General features: G+C 51.4%; 1 protein-coding gene across 3 annotated transcripts in view; it reads right to left on the bottom strand.

Annotated features, from left to right (window-relative positions):
* LOC309846142 (stimulated by retinoic acid gene 6 protein-like) overlaps positions 1–14,876 on the bottom strand; it is a 49,066-nt gene extending 34,190 nt beyond the window's left edge. The window contains exons 1-3 of one of the 3 annotated variants that reach the window (XM_082694936.1): positions 14,636–14,876; positions 3,034–3,109; positions 1,217–1,317 (exon numbers count right to left, since the gene is read on the bottom strand). In XM_082694936.1, the coding sequence (XP_082551062.1) occupies positions 1,217–1,317; positions 3,034–3,109; positions 14,636–14,655 (197 nt within the window). In that variant the 5' untranslated portion in view covers positions 14,656–14,876. Of the gene's footprint in view, positions 1–1,216; positions 1,318–3,033; positions 3,110–8,475; positions 8,501–14,635 lie in introns of those variants that run through there. The other 2 variants (XM_082694938.1, XM_082694937.1) reach the window with 2 other exon arrangements.
* Positions 14,877–17,162: the final 2,286 nt, after the last annotated feature.

The raw sequence follows: 17,162 nt of genomic DNA, 5'->3' as shown, positions 1-17,162 counted from the left end.
CAGATGGCAGCCCCCGCTCTACTTATGGCAGCGACACCGTGGGCGGCAAATGAAGAACTGCTTGGCAAACTGGCGTGCCACGCACAAGTGAGGGGCTTCTGATGCGTGAAGACAGTAGGCCTGACAGAATTCCTCAGAAAAGCGGGGGTTTTAATGGGAAAGTGGCCAGGGAGCAAGCAGGCTGTGCCTTTACCAACTGAAGTTGAAGCAGTTCAACATGACCCATATGGAGCTCCTGCTTCTTAAAACGTCCCGCACCTGCCCCGCCTGTCAGATGCCCAGGGCCGAGTCTGGCTCGGCACCCCAAACAGTGGGGCTCAGGCCTGGCCTCTTGGGAGCAACTGACCCCTTCAGTGGGTGCTTCCCAGAATGAGTCTGCTCCTCAGAGCTGGCACAGGGCCTTCCTATGTCACCCTGAAGCCGTAGGTCCCTGCTAGCCTTGGTCTCGATGCCCTGCTTCCTCTCCCTTTGCCAGAGCCCAAGGGGAAGACCTTAGTGTGTCTGAACACTCGAGCCTGCTTAGGCTCCAACACCCGGAGAATCAGAGCAAATATCAAGCAGACCTCAGTGAAAGCTCTCGTCACTTGTTAGCTGTGTGGACTTGGGCTGTCATCCATGACCTAAGGATAAGAACCTCCAGCATACTAGGTCAGCAAGAGAGTTCGTCCAAGTAACGCAAGCAAAGCAAATGGTTCAGTGCCTGGGTCACGGTCACTGTGCAGTAACTGTTACCTGCATTAGCATCACTATTATTATGAATTATTAAAGGGGGATGTGGCAGGGATATGAATGATTAGAGCGTAAAGATAAACGTGATCAGGGGTGCAGAGACTCAGGATGGCAGAGCCAGCAAGGGCTCGAAAGCAGCCTCGTCCAGGCGGGATCTCCTGGTGTGTGACCGACCCATGGTGCCATCCCAGAATGAATGCTTGCCGCTGCCAAGTGACCAACCCAGAGCTCGCTTCCTCCTGCTTCCCAAGGCCGCCATGGTGCTGGGTGTGCAAAGGCCTTTCCCACCAGGAGCAGAGCCTCCTTGAAACATCGTAATCACATCTGGGCAGCCCTGGGTGCTGAGACCACACTGGCCTGGAGGCCAATTCTGAACTCCCAGAGCTGGGCAGGGACAGGATAGGGAGGGGAAAGAGGGGTGGAGAGGAGGCATGAGGAGCTGTGCTGGCCTTGCAACAGGGTTCCCCAAGCGGTGGCGACCACTCACATGATGATTTCAAAGCGGTTCCCCAGGAGGTGAGAAGGGTCCTCTCTCTGCTTACGGTGCTCTCGTCTTTGGAGAAAGGACAAGATCAAAATGATGAAAAGCTACGGGAAGAGAAGAGGAGCGTCAGTGGGAACATTCATCCTCAGCATGGCCGCGGGGCCTTCCCTGAAAGAAAACATGTGGGTGAGCAGAGGGCACGGAGTGTCTGTGACTCCTCAGACCCCCGAGGTGGGGAGCTGGCTACATGCACTCTTGAGCTTCCAGAAAGCTCAGTTTTGTACTGAGCTTACCTTTGGGTTGCCCTGAACAGGTTCAAATCCCGTCTCCCCCCACAGACTGACTGGAAGAGAGACCTAACTTCCTGATTTCCATTTCCTCATCTGTAAAAAGGGGATAAACCCTGTCAGGTTACAAATCCTTCTTTGTTCTTTGTTTGTTTGTTTGTTTTTAACCTGCTGTGGATTCAATCATATTCGCAATTCTTGATACCCCTTGTCTCTCCCCCTTTACAAGAAACCTCTTGAGAACTGTCTACACTCACTGCCTTCACTTCCTTGCCTCTCGCTGGCTCTTTAACCCCCTAACCTGGCTTCACCCCCATCCACGGAAACACCTCTGGCCAAAGTCAAAAATTACCACCAATCCAATGGAATCTTGATGCCCAAATCTGGCTTGATCTCTCTGCCGTGTTCCATGGTGTTGACCACCTCCTACTCTTAGAAACACCCTCTTCCCTAGGCTTCCATCAGCTGCGCTTTTCTGGGTGTTCTCCATTACCTCTCAGCCTCCTCTGCTGGATTATTAAAGTGCTCCTCATAATGACTCATAGTTCAGTCCAAGGACCCCTTATTACCGGATCTTCTCACCCACATCCGTGCCTTCAATGACCATCAATGCACAGAAGACTCACGTGCTTGACTCTTCAGCCCGGACCTTGTCCACGAGCTCCGTAACTGTTCATCAAACTACAGAGTTGGCATTTCTTTTTGATGTATTGAAAGCATCTTAAATTCAGTATGTCTTAAAATAGAATTCATGATTTGCTTCCCTGCCCCGTTCTTTCAACCACCGTAAACCCTGATCTCTTCTGGTTCTCCTTAACTAGTGAATGGCAGATACTGCCATTCTTCTAGCTGTGCAAGTGATGAAACCCACACCCCCTCAACTCTTCCTCTCCCTAACTTCTCTATTCTATGCATTCCCCAGTCCTACTGTCTTTCCTCCCAAAAGTCTTAAAGCTGACCACCACCATCCAGGATGAGCTAAAATCTGTAACCATCTCCTCTCTGGCCTATCTCTATGTGATTCCCGCAATGTGATCATTTCAAAACAGAAATCTGATCACACCAGCCTCATGCTGGAAACACTCCAGTTACTCCCCACTGCACTTGACACCACTCCTTCGCACAGAGCCCCGCAGGGCTCCACGGGACCTCCCAGATACCTCCACCTCAGCTCCCCACTCCAGTCACACAAGCCCTCTCAGCTCCTCACACTCCCCGTTCCCCTCTTCCACAGGGCCTTTGCACATGCTCTCCTGCCTGCCTGAGAGGCTCTATACCACATCTCCCAGCAGACCTCACCTACCAGCGCTTCCCTAGAAGAGTTTTTTTTGACTCCCCTAAAAACCAGTGTCTTTGACTCTTTGGCCTTAAAAAGGCTTCTTCTGCCTGGTTTTTTTTTTTTGGTGCATAATGCAAGAGAGCTAGTTGAGGAAATTCACCCAATGTCTCTCTGCTGACCTATTTAGGCTCCTCTGGGAGTCTGTGTATGGGAGTGACCCAGTCTGCTCCAGGCTCTCCCCTGCTTCTACTTACTGATGGGATGAGGGAATAATGGAGGAAGAGCTCCAAGTCCACCGAGCCAACACAGGTGCCGTTTAGCTGCCTGGTTCTGAAAAACAGCCCAAACCACATTCACACCATCAGTCATGGCTGCAGTCACTGACCCGTCAGCCTTGAGCATCACTGGCAGAAGCTCGACTTGTACCCCACTAGGACCATCTGATCTTTTTTAACTTTGCTTCCTCAGGGCCAGCACTGCCCACTGTGATGTGTCTTCCCTATGTGAATTTATCCTCATCCATATTTCTTTCTCCAGCCAGATTATCTACCCAACTGTCCTGCTAACTGGATCTAACTCCTTTTCTCTTTCGTTCCTTTTTTTGTTGTTGTTGTTAATTAATTTATCTCTTAAGCAGTCTCTATATCCAACATGGGCTCAAACTCATGACACCAGGGTCAAGGGTCATAGGTTCCATGGACTGAGCCAGCAGTGCTCCTAGCTCCTTCCTTCCTTGATGACACCGCCGGGAACAGATTCAGGCTCTGTGAGGCCCAAGGCTTATCTAATTTGGACATCCTTTTCAAATAAAACTAAGAAAGCCTCTTACTTTTTTGTATTTTCAGGAAAACATGCCGCCACATAAACACTTAACAGGGTTCCCCCCCACCACTCCCGCCGAGCCTTGGCAGGACCTCCCTGTGTGGAGGCTGGAGTTTCATTAACTGGGCAGGAACGCCGCGGGCATCTGGACCAGTGGCTGCCGACCGTGTCCTCCCCAGGCTGTAGGAGCAGGACGCTGGGGCCTCAGGGCTAAAAGATGATAAGGCAGTTCCACGACTTCTCTTGACAGGGACCCTCTCCTTTCCGGACTCCCCATTCTTTGTTCTTGCCGCTCGGATTCCACTCCACCCCCTCCCCCAAGGCACGCTCACGGGCGCCCACAGGTCTGCCCTACCCATGGGGCATCCGTCTGGCCCTCTCCAGGCTTCCTTCCCTGGCCGGCTCCTGCTTTTCCCTCCAAGGTCTCAGGGAAGAGCACTCCTCAGGGAAACCCGTGAGCGGAGCACCTTTCCCTGTAGCTCTTTAAAACCCCAATGTTCCCCCAGGTACGTGTAACCACGCATCTGAAAGATCCTAGAAGTGGTGGAGAACGTGCGGGAACCCAGGTCGCCAGAAACATGATAGAACCCTAAAGGTCACACTTCTGCTTTCAGGAGGATACACGGAGCACATACACCAGCCTCCCCATCCCATACAAAACCCTCAAAATGACAAAGATGTCATTAAAAAACAAAAAATCAGCTCAGGTCATGATCTCAGGGTCCTGGGATCAAATCCCGCATCGGGCTCTCTGCTCAGCAGGGAGCCTGCCTCCCCCTCTTTCTCTGCCTGCCTCTCTCCCTACTGTGATCGATCTCTCTCTCTCTCTCTGTCAAATAAATAAATAAATAAATAGAAAGTAAACAAAACTACAAGAAGACCCTGAATGATACAGAGCAATTAGGATTACAGCAAAGAGGGGAGCCTGGGTGGTTTAGTCAGTTAAGTATCTGCCTTTGGCTCAGGTCATGACCCGGGGGTCCAGGGATGGAGCCCCATGAGCCCCACATCTGGACTCCCTGCCCTCTCCCTCTGCCTCTGCCACTCCCCCAGCTTGTGCTGTCGCTCGCTCCCTTGCTCTCTCTGTCAAATAACAGCAAAGAGAAAAGGCATGAGTCAACAACGCCACACACACAGGGCTCTACACCCACAGTGCAAGAGGGGAAGCAGGACGCGGTTGCCAACAGCCCACTGAGTGATGAACTGGGGTCTCGCAGAGTCCCAGCTGTCCTCCCACCTCCGCTGACCAGCCACGGGCAGTGGGGGTTGTCCCCAGGAGTGGTGCATATGGGTCACAGAGAGAGAGAGACGGGTCATGCTCTGGATCACAGGTGGTCTGCGAGGAACCAAGAGCTTCACCTTCCAGATGGCCAGCCCCAGAGGCACCCTGCCTAGCGGTGTCTCACCCTCCAACCCGCCGCCCTGATGGCAGCCTTAGGACAAGCCACCTTCCAGAAAGTGGGCACCCCAGTGGCCACTCAGTCACAAAGATGAGCACACAGTCGAGGGCCATCAAATATCTGAGGGGAAAAAAAAAAACACAAAAGGAGCTAAAAATTGAAGAAGGGGCAAGACAGAACCTCTCTGAAGTTATTACTATAGGAAATTTTTCATAAGAAGCATAAATCCCAGGAAGTAGAAGGGCTCAAGGAGCAACAACAGGCAAAAAATCAGCAAAATTTACTGTTAACCCCGAGCACAGGATTTTAAGAAAATATACATTTAAATAAATACATAAACATATAAATATATATGACATAAATGAAGATAAATTTCTCTAGCTATATCTAGAGAGATATATCTTTATATATAGATAACATTCTTAGAAACACCAGGACACAAAAGACCCTCTGGAAAGAAAAGTGGAAGAAATTCTCAAGAAGTAAGAAAGAGGATTCTAGGAAGAAGGAGAAGGGTTTAAAAGCAACAACTAACAGAAAATGAGTAAAATACATGGTTAAATATCAGGGTGCCTGGTTGGCTCAGTCGGTTAAGCGTCCAACTCTTGATTCTGGCTCAGGTCATGATCTTGGGGATGCGGGATCGAGCCCCATGTCCAGCTCTGTGCTTGGCATAGTCAGCTAAAGATCATCTCCCTCTCCCTCTCCTTCTGCTGTGCTGCTCCCCACCAACTCATGCTTTCTTTAAATAAATAAATATCTCGGCGAGTAGTTATTGTGACACATAATGTGTGAAATGCCAAATTGGAGGTAAAATACCAGGTGATATCCTGCAGTGGGGAGGGGTGGGGTGGGAACAGGTGTGGACCCAGAGGGGAGAAAGGCACCTTCCCGTTCTCCTGCTTGGCAGGATGATGAAGAAAATGGTTTTCTCTTTCTGGGCAGTATAAGAAAAAAGGAGTTCTAAGGAAGTATGTTACAAATCCCATAGGTAACTGCTAGAAGAATACGATTATAGTGTAAACCCGTATATTAAAAAGTATCTATGGAAGAAAGAAAATTCAATCGTTCCAACCAACTACAGGAAGAGAAAAAAACAAAATCAAGATTAAAAGAGAAACTCCACGAGAACAAAAATGTCCAGAGAACAGTAAGCCACCAACAAGGAAGATAGAAATATGCAGAGTTCTTAAGATTCCAGCTAGTAAAAAAAAAAAAGTAGAAATTAAGATAAAATGCTATCTTATCTATTAAATTGGGAATTATTGAAGATATTCCCCAATATTACTAAAGGTTAAAGCAAGTTAGTGTCCATTTATTGGTAGTAAGAGGGTTTTTTTTTTTTAAGATTTTACTTATTTGACAGAGATCACAAGTTGGCAGAGAGTCAGGCAGAGAGAGAGGAGGAAGTAGGCACCCTGCTGAGCAGAGAGCCTGATGTGGGGGTCGATCCCAGAACCCTGGGATCATCACCTGAGCCGAAGGCAGAGGCTTTAACCCACTGAGCCACCCAGGTGCCCCTGGTAGTAAGAGGTTTAACTGGTATAACCATTCGATGGACTAGTTTTGCAATATATACACCAAGAACTTTCTAGATACAGCAATCCCACTTCCAGGAATTCTACTTCTGAAAAATATAAGCCAAGGAAATACTCAGAAAGGTGCCTACAGATATGCTCAGACTCTCTCTCTCTCTCTATCCTCACTGTGTCACTCTCTCATGCATGCATGTATATAACATTTGAAATGTAATATATGCTCATTGTAAAACACTCAAAATATGTACAAATGTATAAATGTATAAAGTAGTAAATAAAAGTCCTTTCTTCTTCAATAACTATGTGTGTTTACAACATCTATAGTGTTAAGCAAAATGTTAAGCAAAAATTGGGTCTAACTAAACTCAATTTTTTCATTTAATCAAGGAAAGAAAACGCATTTACTTAGGAAAGGAAATATCTCATGTCAGTACATACAGAACCATCACACTCTTCCAGACGGGTGACCTCCCACACAGATGCACCAGCAAGCCTGTCTCATGCTCGAGGGGCTGAGCCGAGAGCTGGTCTGGCAGCAGCTGGAAACAGGTGAGCTCATAACGGGTCCACAGCCCCAGAGTCAGGCCCCCTGGGCTACACTTCCTCTCTGGCAGCCACTGCCCTGAACATACAAAGCCTACCACAGGCAACCCAAGCTCGAAAGCCACGGAGACCCCTTCCCGGCAGATCCCGGTGGGGCAGGTGTGCTGAAGGGTGAACATCTACAGGGCAGCGGCAAGCAACAGCCCTAAATGTAGAAGACCCGCCCTCCCTGGGTGATGCCTTCTTCTGGCATCTGGAACTGTTCTTCCAGAATTCAAAAACTCTTATCCTATTCATCTTAGAAATAGTTTCCGTCAATTGATGAACAAGTGACGTTCTGACCGAGCCCTTGTCTTCATTGTTGCACATTTGTCTTACTCATTAATGCAAATAAAACGATCAAATAACAATCACATCGAAACTATGCTCATTCATCAATTGCAGGTTGGCTACAATAAGAGTTCAGCAAAAATCAATGAAAGCATTCCATGAGAATTAACTGGCTGTATGGACTCTATAATAAAGAGTGTTGTGTATTTCATTATGTACAAGTTGTGTGATACATGCTAGGTAGGTACAATCTATGTCAAGCACATATATTTTTTCCAGGGAGTCAGCTGTTGCACACCTCTGGCCCACCCCTGGGCAGAGGTGGCCCTGGCTCTAGGCATGGGCAAGAATAATGAGGAAGTCCAACGCTGGAAACGGATGTCGATATAAATTATGCTTTGGGACAAAAAGAAGTTTAGAGGAAAGAGCACAAGAGGGGGCCAGCGCCCCAACCTAACCTCTTCTCCCAAGCTCTGCCAAAGGAGGAGATTGGAGCAGTTCAGTGTTTTTAGGTTTTTGGACTACAAGTCATAGTTGTGGTCAAGTACACACTGTCGCCATGAGCCAGTTCACATGTGTGTGTATGCGTGTAACCACATGCAAAACTAATTTTCACAACACAATACCCTTCCTATGCACTGTATCCTCTTGGATTTTTTTTTTTTAAGATTTTTTGTTTGTTTGTTTGACAGATAGAGATCACAGGTAGGCGGGGAGAGGGAGAGAGAGAGAGAGAGAGAGAGGAGGAAGCAAGTTCCCTGCTAAGCAGAGAGCCCGATGTGGGGCTCGATCCCAGGACCCTGGGACCATGACCTGAGCCGAAGGCAGAGGCTTTAACCCACTGAGCCACCCAGGCGCCCCTCCTCTCGGATTTTTAATCTGATTCAATTCTCTTCATTTTGTTCTGGCCTGTTCCATTTTGTAAGAGGCTGGTCATAACCACTAAATTAACTTTACAGTTCACTAATGGATCTCAGTCAGCTGCTTGGAAAAAAAACCCTGATTAGGAGGTGATCGGGAGGGCAGGGGCCCCCCACCCCTGAAGGCGTCTGACTCACGGTACCTTTGGCAAGCATCTGTCCTTGCACCAAGGGGCTCCCAAACACCAGGCCTTGCTCCGATGTGTCACAGCAGGTGAGATCATCTGGAAACTCTTTAGCCCAGGCCCTTATCAGCCTGCCCTTCTGGACGCTGCACCAGCCTCCTCGCCCTGGCTCGTCTCCCTGGTGCCAGAGTCCATCCCTCGGCGCTCCCCTGGGCAGGACTCCCCCCAGCTCCTCAGCCGCATGGCTCCCTGGCCCTCATCACCTCCTGTCCCAGGTGCTTTCTTCAGGCCCGAGCTCTGACTCTTTGTCTGGGCTTTTCCAAAGCAAGAAACGTTTCACTCGGCTTTAAATTCCAACCATCTCCCAGCCCAGCCCAGCCCTGCCCCTAGCTTCTGACTTGGGACAAACCAAATTAGGTGCTGAATGAATGAATGAAAAAGGAAAGGGAAGGGGAGAGAGGGAGAATAAGAAACACGCAGCACTGGGTGTGGTGGCCTTGCCTGTGTCATCGCTGTGCCCTGTCCACCCCTGAGGGTAAATGTTCTCATCTACCCAGCCATGGAATCACAGACTCCTGCCTAGTCACCAGAAGGCTCTGGAATCCATTCCTCTTGGATGCCTGAATGCCTTCGAGGACCCTCCCCACCACACCCATACCTAGAAGTGAAGATGTTTCATTTGGGCACTTCTAGGCGTGGGCATCGTCTCCCCCACAAAGCCAACCCTTCCTTCTTACCGAGTCAGCGGGGTCTGGAGGGAACGGAAGCCAGACGGACCTGAGAGCCAGCCCAGCCCCACCACTCAGCAGCTGTGCGACCGTGGGTGCCGTGGGTGAGCCATGCCTTCTCTGGGCCTTCTGCTCCTCCTTCCAGGCTGCCCAACGACTAGACACAGTGAGAGTCAAGGGTCCACCTCACGCTCAATGAGAACTGATGTTCTTTTCCATCCTGCTCCCGCTTTTGCATAGCTCTGACCAAAAAAAGGGACTTTCCTGCTGCTGGGCAAAAAAGGTACTCTTGCTGGCTGTGTTTCCACCTCTTCAGGCCAGAGCCTGTCTGCTCCTCTGTCCTTGGAGTGTGTGCAATCTGCCCTTCTCAATCCATGGCATGGTACAGCCTAGCACCCCCGCCTCTTGTTCAGCAGAGGGGTATCAGGGACCCCCCTGCCCTTGGCCCCATGACTATGCAGTGGACTGAAGTACTTCACCTGGTTAACCAGTAGCCACAGTGGCCACCTACACTTGGCCCAACAACCCGCCTCCATGCTGTTCAGAAGAGCCCCACTGCCCTCCAGAGTCGCTGGGTCCTGAGACCCGCATGTAGAGAACTGGCCAGAACGACTGCTTCAAGGCCACCCGGCTCTGCTGCTAAGTGCTGTGCGGCTCCTCGGGTCTCAGTCTGGTCACTCAGATTGGTGAACTGGGAAGGCTGAACTGCTTGGGGCACAGCCCACTGCTGGGAAGTGTCTCTTCCTGGGTCTGCACCCCCACTGGATGGGGAGCTCCCCAGGGGCTGAGACCCTTCTCACCCATCTCTATGAGTCTGGCTCCTGGCCCAGCACGTGGCCCCAGTAGGTGCTCACTACTATTCCCTTAAGTGGGTGGAGGGCCGGCTGGCATCTCCCCTGGGGCCCACTGTGCACCAAGCTACGCTTTAGGGGCTGTATATTTCTTAGCGAACTTCATGCCCGTGACAGTCCTGTGACAGAGGCACTATTATCACCCCATTTCACAGATGAGAAAACAGAGGCATCGAAAGGTCAGGAAGCTTGTCCAAGCCTCCCCAGCTAGTAAGGGGAGGAGACAGCAGGACTCGAGCCCTGGCAGTGTGGACTGTCACATAAGAACTTTCTGACACATTCTAGGACTCTTCAATGTCATATTCTGTGCCTGTGGCCACAGCAGGCCAAACGTTCTCGGAGGAAGACCAGAGAAGCACAGGGGCTGTGAAGGGTTGACCTTGTGTTCCAGGCCATCTGCACGCAGCTTTAAGAGTTCCATGAGGGGAGGCAAACTCCCTTCACACTTGACACGCATGATGAAATGACAGGCTGTCTGGAAGTGGGGAACATGCGGGGGTGCCCACAAAACCAGACTGGCCTTGGGACTCGGTGATGGGAATAAGTGGGTTTGATATATTATTCCCTCCTCTTCTGCATAAATGGTATACTTGCAATTTTAAAACTTTAAATTGTTGAAGAACAAAATAAAATTAAGTCCATGACTATCATGAAATCCACACAGGTGGCCACCTTGCAGATGATCTCGTTTTTTTTTCCCAGCCCTGCTGCCCACTTCAGGCCCTCTTCTGACAGCCTTTCCAGAAAGTTCTATGTGTCTTCTGTTTCTCTCTTACTGCCTGTTGTCTCTGTCACTTTCTTTGACTCTCTGATAATCAGGGGAAAGCTGTATCATGAAAGATATTTACACACCCTGTTCTTATTCCATTTTCGCCCCAGGGCTTCTGTCTCCTCCGTGTCCAAAATCCCAATTCCTTTTATTTATTTTTTTTTTTTGCCTTGACTACTCCCATCCATTTTGACTTTGTTGTACAGTTAGAAACGGTCAGCTCTGAATCGGTAACATCCTTTAGAGGGTGTGTGATGGAGTGTTTTCAAGCTCACGTGAGACCTCAGATCTATCTGGAGGGAAGGGCCTGGGATTTGGACTCAAACACTCTTGAAACCTGGGGTCAATCATTTCTCCTCCTGCAGCCTTGGCTGCATGTCTGTAGAATGGGTGGGATGCCAACACCCGCCTAGACCAGGGGTGCCTGGGTGGCTCAGTTGGTCAAGCGACTGCTTTCAGCTCAGGTCATCATCCTGGAGTCCCAGGATCGAGTCCCCACATTGGGCTCCCGGCTCAGTGGGGGGTCTGCTGACCTTATGACCCTCCCCCACCCCATGCTCTCTCTCTCATTCTATCTCTCAAATGGAGGAATAAAATCTAAAAAAAAAAAAAAAAAAAGGCAGGGGGAGAAAGAAGAGGTCTGGATGGTGCATTGCTAACTGAGGCCCGTGTCGCCCTTCCCTACAGCTGCCTCCCCCAGATGTGGTTCCCTGAGCTGCCGGTGGATTCCAAGCAGCAGCCTGGCCCCCAGGGGGCCCTAGAGCACTCCCCTGGGCTGGCACCAGCATTATCGAGAGCCACAGGAGAACCTTGTACCAACGAGCTGGACATCCTGGGTGTGTGTCCAGGCTCCGCCAGTGTCTCAGAGAGGCAGAAGCAGCAGCTCGGCCAGGTGGGGAACGGAGCTCTCTGCCTGGGGCCCAGGAACCGCGGGATCTTTGCCAGCGCCGAGCTAAGGACGCCGCAGGACTGCACGGGGCTGCACAGCTCACCCAGCGCCCTCACTCCCGAGGTCTCGCTGTGTCCCTAGCGAGGTTCAGAGAGAGGCTGTCATTTATCCACAGGGGACTCTGACACAGGCACGGAACTTGAAGCTCTGAGGATCAGAGATGAGGTGTTAATAGGCCTTTTGTGTCTCTGTTCCATTTTCTCCCCCTCCCTGTGTCTAGGTCTTTATTCTCTTAATTCTCCTCTGCTCTCACCTCACCCATCGCTTCGAGCTTTCTGCACAGCTCGGAATGGTCAGCCTGGTGGGTATCTGAGGGGGCATTCTCACCCATGTCTGAAAAGTTCAGAGAGGGTTACCACAAAAAAAAACAAAACAAACAAAAAAAAATCAGTGAATAAAGAAGGCAGAAGCCCATTTTTCTACTGCTACCATTCCTAACTGTCCAATAAGGCAGTGTTCATTTTCACTTCTTCTCACTTAATAAAATAACAATAATAACAGGTGCTGTTTGTTGAAGGTTTACCATGTGCTAGACAACCGGGCTACCGTCTTTTAAGTTATCAGCTCCCTGAATCTCTCACAACCTGTGGAGCGTGGACTCTTATTCCCACTTCATGGGTGGGAAAACTGAGGCTTTAGAGAGGGGAAGTAAATGACCACAGGCCCTCAGCTAGTGGCAGAGCTGGCATGGGAACCCTTCTGCTATTTTCTAAACAGGAAACTGACTCACACATTAAAATTATAGTAAGGGGGTGCCTGGGTGGTTCCGTCGGTTAAGCGTCTGCCTTCAGCTCAGGTGGTGACCCCAAGGTCCTGGGATCGAGCCCCGCATTGGGTTCCTTGCTCAGTGGACAGCCTGCTTCCTCCTCTGCCTGCCGCTCCCCCTGCTTGTGCTCTCCCTCTCTCTGACAAATAAATAAATAAAATCTTTGAAATCACACTAAGACATTGATAATGGCTCCATGTCGGGGGTCCTCAGAGATGACAGTGACCCCTACTCTTCACCGGCCAGACAGATCTGAGCAACATGCTCAGGACTGAGCCCTGCCCTGTGAGAAGGGCCTGACAAGGCAGCCTGGGTCTAGGCAATGACCACAATAAAGAGGAGGTCCTGGAAGGGGCCCCTGAAGGCCATGGGGTCGGTCACGTCCTCTGGGTGCAGCACAGACTTATTCTGAGTTGAGACCATATGGCCAATTGCCTGCCTCCTGGTCCTCTCGTTTTGGATGTGCCACGGGACTCCAGTCCAGCGCGTCCCCACTGGACACCCCTGCCAACCTGCTCCTCTTCGGGGTTCCTCATGTCAGGAATGGTACCGCCGTCCCCGCATCCGGCCAAGCCAGACACCCAGAGGCACATTCTCCAATTCACCCCCCAGATCCAGCCCAGTCAGGGGCACTCTCCGATCCCTGCTGAATCCAGACATGTCTCTGTCCCCCCCAGCCCCTGCCACAGTCTAGGCTACCCTCACTGTCACCCGGATTGAGGGTGAATTTCTCGCCCTGTCTCACCCCTCTTGGTCTGACCTTTCATCCGTCCTCTACCCTGTGACCAGAGGGACCTCCCTGAAGTCCGCATCCAACCCCACTCCCCTGCTCAGCCCACGGAGCCCAGCTGGAGAGAAGAGGAAGTGATGAGCGCCCTCCGGCTTCCTGGTTCCTGTCCCCCGGCACTCAGCTGACTCTCCTCTCTGTCCACCTGTCCTCCAGGACCCCCTCTGCTCGGTTTCCTGTCCCATGTCCTTCTCCACCCCTGCCCTCTCCGTTCCCGATGCCTGGGGCTCCAGGGACAGCTACCTCCCGCTTTTCCAAAGTTCATGTTACGCCACTTCCCTTCTACAGAAGCCCTGTGTTAGTCCCTATCTGCATTAACCAAAAGAAATCCACAGGTGATTTTCCCCTTTATGAAAAAAAAGCCAAAGTGAAAACAGTGTCCTGGGTTTGTTTCACAACAAGCCAGTAGAGAAGCAGCAGGGACCCCGGGAGGGAGGGGGCCGTCGCCATGCTCCTTCCCCTGGAGACACATTTCCATCAAGCCGCCAGAGCTTCGAACGGGGTGAGCGCTGGTGCTTTATCTCCATTTAGTTTGTGCATCTGTTAGCAAAATGTGTCTGAGGGTAACAGAAAAGCCTAAGAGAGGTTATTTTTGGGGTCTGGGAACACTCAAAAGTTTCTCCGCATAATGGCTTTCCAGCATTCTGGCTTCTGAAAAGTTTCGTGGCAGACAGCGGGGAAACCTGTTATCTGCTTTCCCAAGTTGACCCCCGGCATGTCTGTCTGTCCACAGCTCCTCTTCTGCCTCTCACCCTCCACGACAGCCCCCTGACAACCTAACCAAACACACTAGGACACGAGAAAGTACCAGTTCTACTTTCTGTCATGCTTTGGGCTCATCTTTTCAGTTCTTAGATCATTTGAGATTAAATATTTAAGTTCCAATGTTTGAGCAAGAATTTTAATTGCTGGCATCTGGACCGGATTGTCAGATCTCAAAGTCCTTTCACAGTCTCTCCTCCTGTAATCTTCCCTAAGCTGGGGGTTGAGGGGGGGGGTCAGAGTTATTACACCTGATTTATAAGGGAGGAAACTGAGGCACTCAGATTTTCTAGAAACTACAGAGCCAGGGCTCCGACTCGGCTCCTCCAACACCGTACCTGGGCTCTTCCCATTCCTCTCTGGCTCCAAACTGAAGACAAACAGAAATCTGCTCACGGACCCAGGAACCCATCTGTGGTTCCTGTCCGCGTGCCAGCCCTACCTGCAAGTCGGCTAACCCGACGCCCTTCCACCAGTTTCCATGCGTCGCTGGCATCATAGAAGACAGTTGCCAACGATGTTTGTTTGTTTAGCAGCTTGTCTTCAGTCTGACTCTCATAACTCACCTCGAGTTTGGGGAAAGCATCTCGGCGGGAGGAGCGGTGCGTGCGGCCCCCGTGAGCAGTCTGCCTCTCTGGACTGTGCTGCGGGCTTCTCGGGCCTCTTAGTTATGGATGGCTTCTGAGAGTCTGGTGTCCTGCCCAGTTCTCTTCACAGCACCCAAAAACCACAGAGAAAAAGGCAAACATCCAGTCAAATATTTACCAGGGAAACGAAAGCAGGCAGGTGGCCTTCTTCCTTGTTTCAGAAGACAACTATTTTTCCGCTCTTCCTCCCCTTCTCCTGCTTTCTCATTTGAAAAGCAGGAGCTGCTTCCTCTTTCCTCTCTCCTGGACAGCTGTTATCTCTGTTAGCCTGCTGGGGTGGGCAGGGGGGCCCCCCCTGAGCTATCAGAACTTTGCCCAGTAGCTAAGGCCTCTTTGGCTAGCTGTAAATATTATTATAGGCAATAAAGTAGGATGCTGTCTCAAGGCAATAAACTAGGAAACTAAGACCACTGGCTTCAAGATTCTTTTTGGAAAAGGACACCCGTGCCGGGACAAGAGGATGGAGAAAAGTTCAAAGCCGAACCCCACCCATGCAGCAGAACCGGCTAGCCGTGCACCGGGATTCCTGATCCGTTTCTATAAAGTGAGGTCGGAAGGACTGGCCTATCCAGAGCTACAGTCCCCAGGCTCTGGCCTCCAGGAACAGACACGGGGCCAAGGCTCAGCAATGAACGACAGAGGTGTCGGGTTAATTCTGGGCTGAGAGAGTTAAAGACGCCTTCTCCTTCCCCATCCGCTGGCTTAGGACCCTAAAGAAAAGGGATGAAAGGAGCCTGGGTCCCTGGATCACTCCGTAAGGGAACCTGTTCTCTGCACCAACTGTGCTTTCACACACGGGTCCGTGAGCAAGAAATAAAATTCTACCATCATAAGCCAGTGAAGCACAGGCCTCTTTGTCACAGCAAACGTAGCCCTAGGGGACACTGCACGGAACATGAAGGCCCAGGTCCTTATGTTAAGGGTAGGAAACTAATGTTTAAGGAAGGGACATGTACTCACAGGACCGGCCAAGCCTCAGAAATCCAAGGCTCACAGAGTGGTGTCAGGGCCCCAGCCGCCATGCTGGTGCGACAGGACTGCCCCAGGGCACCACTGATGGGACCAAATGCCTGGCCCATGACTGCCGGTCCTCAATGATGTCCACCCAGTATCTGGGATGGACACTGTGTGTGGGGAGGTGGATGGGTGTGTCTCGGGAGTCTGGCCTCAAGACACAGAGCAACAGCTGGGCGCCCATCAGAGGGACCGAGAACAGGTAACAGAGAGACAGACAGACAGACAGACGCAGGGGCCTAAGGAGTGGTGGGGTCCTGATCAGGTCCAAGCGCGCCTCTCTCGAAGCTGAGAACGAGTGACGATTTCCCAGTTGCCACCGCGGCCATGGATTCCAAATGGTCTTCTAAGCTGAATGGGAACGAGACCCCTGGATCCCCATCTGTCAGGTCCCGCCCCTCCCGCAGGCCAGGGCGGCCCCTCGCTCCCCTCCCTTGCTCTCACTCCGTTCCTTCTGCTACCAGGCCCTCCTCACGCACCCCTTCACCTGTGTGGGGGGGCGCTCACCTCACAACGGTGCAGCCCCCACAAGGAAGGGCCCGGGACCCCTGCATCAACCCTGGAGGCAGACAGAGAGCCATCGCCTGAGGCTTTGCAGAGACAAGAAATAAAGGCCTCTTGCGTCCGGGTCACACACACTGCAGGGCCCGCTTGCTACAGCCACTGGTCCTTACCCTCATGGCCCCACCACTGCATGGACCACCCCCAGCTCCCGAGTGCCACCCCCCGCAGCACAGCTCACCCTCTCCTGGCCCCGCGTTCCAGGCTTTCCAGGCAGTTGCTTCAACCTTCTCTCCTGGCCTGCTCCCTGCTGGTTTCCCGCACACATGACATTCTTCCTGAGCTGTAATCCATCCCGAAAAATGACCTCTCCTGCTCCTCTGGGTCTTCAGGGAGCGAGGAACAGAGATGCACGCCAGGTGCCCAGGGCTAATGGGGTTTCCCATCACTCCCCCGCAGGGGCTGGGGCGCAACCTGGGAAGACGCCGGAAACTCAAGCCCCTCTTGGGAATGATTCTCCACCCCCAAGGGCTCTCTCGTTCTCTGGTCTCTCTCCCTTCGGGTATGTCTTGCTTCAGGCTCTCTATGGCGCCATCCCTTTGCTTTTTTATAGTTTCTGCTCTCTCGTGGCTTCAACTCACCGCTGTCCTGACAAGTATCCTTTCAACTTCTACCTCCAGGGTTCACCCCCTCTGTTGTAAGGTTCCCTCAGATCGAACTGCTAACAGAAAGGTTCTGTTCTGGTTTATCTCTACCCCCGCGTTGGTCAGAGGTCTTCATTCTTCTGTCTTGGGCTCATATAGCCCTTGTCTTACTTTGCGAGGGCTGCCGTAACAACCTCCACCCACGGCAGGGACTTAATAACAGAAATTTATTCTTTCACAGTTCTGGAAGCTGGAAGTCCAAGATCAAGGGGTCCACAGGGTTGTTT

This window comes from Mustela nivalis (genome assembly GCF_964662115.1).
Source record: "Mustela nivalis genome assembly, chromosome: 13".
Taxonomy (NCBI): Eukaryota; Metazoa; Chordata; class Mammalia; order Carnivora; family Mustelidae; genus Mustela; species Mustela nivalis.
The sequence above is the reverse complement of the archived record's forward strand: the minus strand, read 5'-3'. Positions and strand labels throughout refer to the sequence as shown.